Consider the following 2,189-nt stretch of genomic DNA (forward strand, 5'->3'; position numbering starts at 1 on the left):
CTGGAGGTTTTTAAGATGAGACTGGATGTGGCACTTAGTGCCATGGTCTAGTAACCACGGCGATAGTGGATCAAAGGTTGGACTTGATGATCTCAGAGATCCCTTCCAACCTGTCTGATTCTATGATTCCATGAAATCTTAGACTAAGAGAAAAGCAGTAAATTACCTGAACATGTGACTATATCAGTATTTCCAGCATTGCGAAGAGGCTGATGAGGAGTTTCTGCATAACGCTTTCAAATCTTTGAAACTGACATTAGCAAAAGCAAGATGACCCATCAAATATAATCAGTCTGAATGCATAGGAAGCCTTTTTCTCAGTTCTTACCTCAAGGCTTTCTGATCAAAATACATAAAAAGTTCCTTTCCCAATGTCTCCACACCCCTGTAAATGTGTCCAACAAGGAAATCATGACCAGAGGTTCTCCCCTCACTTGCAGCAGTCTGAAAAATGAGAACATACCCACACAAAGATTAAAGAGAATTTATACTGCTTTGATTCTAGCATCAGTACACATTCAGCAAGCAGATGTATGAACTAATTTTTCAACTCAAACAACATTAACTATTTTCTCTTTAGGTTATTCTACCAAAAACAATGGGACTATTAACCCAGGAAGCAGTCACTATTGCTAATGCCATCATGACTTAGCTCAATTTTTTTCATAATTGAAACAATACATCTTTTTCTTCAGGGTATTTTATGCCTTTTCCTTGAAGTCATGAATTTACAGTAAGAGTCTCAGGCTGCTGTAAACTAAATAGATACAGTTTGATTATTAAAAACATATCACAGTGTCAATTCTGCTATTTGTAGTTGTATATTCTTCTCCAAATGCCAATAATACACTTTCAGTGTTTCACATGGGAAACAGAAAACAGTGTTTCACATTTTCACAGAAAACCCTCCACTGAGCCCACAGCGATATTTCTCTCCTCCTACTAGTTTAAAGTCTAATCTCAGAAGCAGGTGAACAGCAAGGGAGTCACTACTAGAAGACAAGACCCTTAGGATGATCATTTGCCAATGAATAGAGTCTGCCCTGAGGTGACTTTTATTGTACAAAGCTATGAAGGAGTCTATTTGAGGCAATGAGAATTCTTTTTTGAAACCTCAGGAACATAACTCTTTAATTTAAAAAGCTTAGTCCTGAGAGATATAAACCTATAAAGACTAATCTTTGACATACCTTAGACAGACATATCTTGAACCACATTATTCCATAAATTGTTATTTAATTGAAGTACTATCTTATCATGCTTTAATCACAAACTCCTTATATACACTGAAGATGGGAAAAAATTCCCCAGCTTTCGTCTGGAGGCATCCAATATACTTACTTGGGCCACAAGCAACACAATTTTTCACAGATGAGCAAAACCAGACATGAAAAAAAATACCCTAGCTACCTCTCTAATCAAAACCAGAAGTTTGTACCTTCACAGCTTATCAGCTAAGGCCTGCTTACTGACATCCTGACATCTCCACCGACTAGAAGGTCCCCTGGCAGTTTTATACTAGTGAATTATTTTATGCTGTCAACAAAAAGGATAAAAATTAGTTGGAAAACTACGTATTGTGTACATTGAAAGCAGATGTCACACCCTTTATCTAAATACTTGGTCTAATTAGAATTACTTTAAAAAAAATATAGAAGTAAAAACTCCCTTTCTGCAGGTTAACATGGTGCTAATAACACCAAGGCTGTGGGTTTGAATCCCATATGGGCCATTCACTTAAGAGCTGGACTCGATGATCTCCGCGGGTCCCTTCCAACTTAGAATATTCTGTGATATCTGTGAAACATGTACCTTTCTCCCTTGTGTTTCATTCACACTAGAATCACAGAACGTTTTGGGTTGGAAGGGACCTTAAAGATCATCTAGTACATGCAAAGACTTAAGCGATTGTAAAAAAATTAGATTAGTAATAACTTCCCTAGTATTTCAGGTTTCCTGAAGCAAAGTGATATTTTGAAATTTACCGAAGAGAACCAGAGCGATTCTAAAAGTTTTCACTCATAATTTCCTAAAGCTCCTGTTTCTACAGCTTCAGCACCTCTTTACATCGCCGACCTGCTAAGGCCTATTTATTCACTTTGTTGATGACAAGGATATTTTATAATGCAAAGGAAGAACGGAGATAGTATTCAGGGACGACACCCACCACCACCCACAGATCACGGCAG

The 2,189-nt window shown here is 37.5% G+C and overlaps 1 protein-coding gene across 1 annotated transcript in view; it reads right to left on the bottom strand.

Annotated features, from left to right (window-relative positions):
* NEIL3 (nei like DNA glycosylase 3) overlaps positions 1 to 2,189 on the bottom strand; it is a 22,703-nt gene that overhangs the window by 19,310 nt on the left and 1,204 nt on the right. The window contains exon 2 of the mRNA XM_029959439.1: positions 329 to 444. Coding sequence (XP_029815299.1) covers positions 329 to 444 — 116 coding nt within the window. The remainder of the gene's footprint in view (positions 1 to 328; positions 445 to 2,189) is intronic.

Source organism: Manacus vitellinus, unplaced genomic scaffold (assembly GCF_001715985.3).
Source record: "Manacus vitellinus isolate BGI_N305 unplaced genomic scaffold, ASM171598v3 scaffold_0_pilon, whole genome shotgun sequence".
In the NCBI taxonomy this organism is placed as follows: Eukaryota; Metazoa; Chordata; class Aves; order Passeriformes; family Pipridae; genus Manacus; species Manacus vitellinus.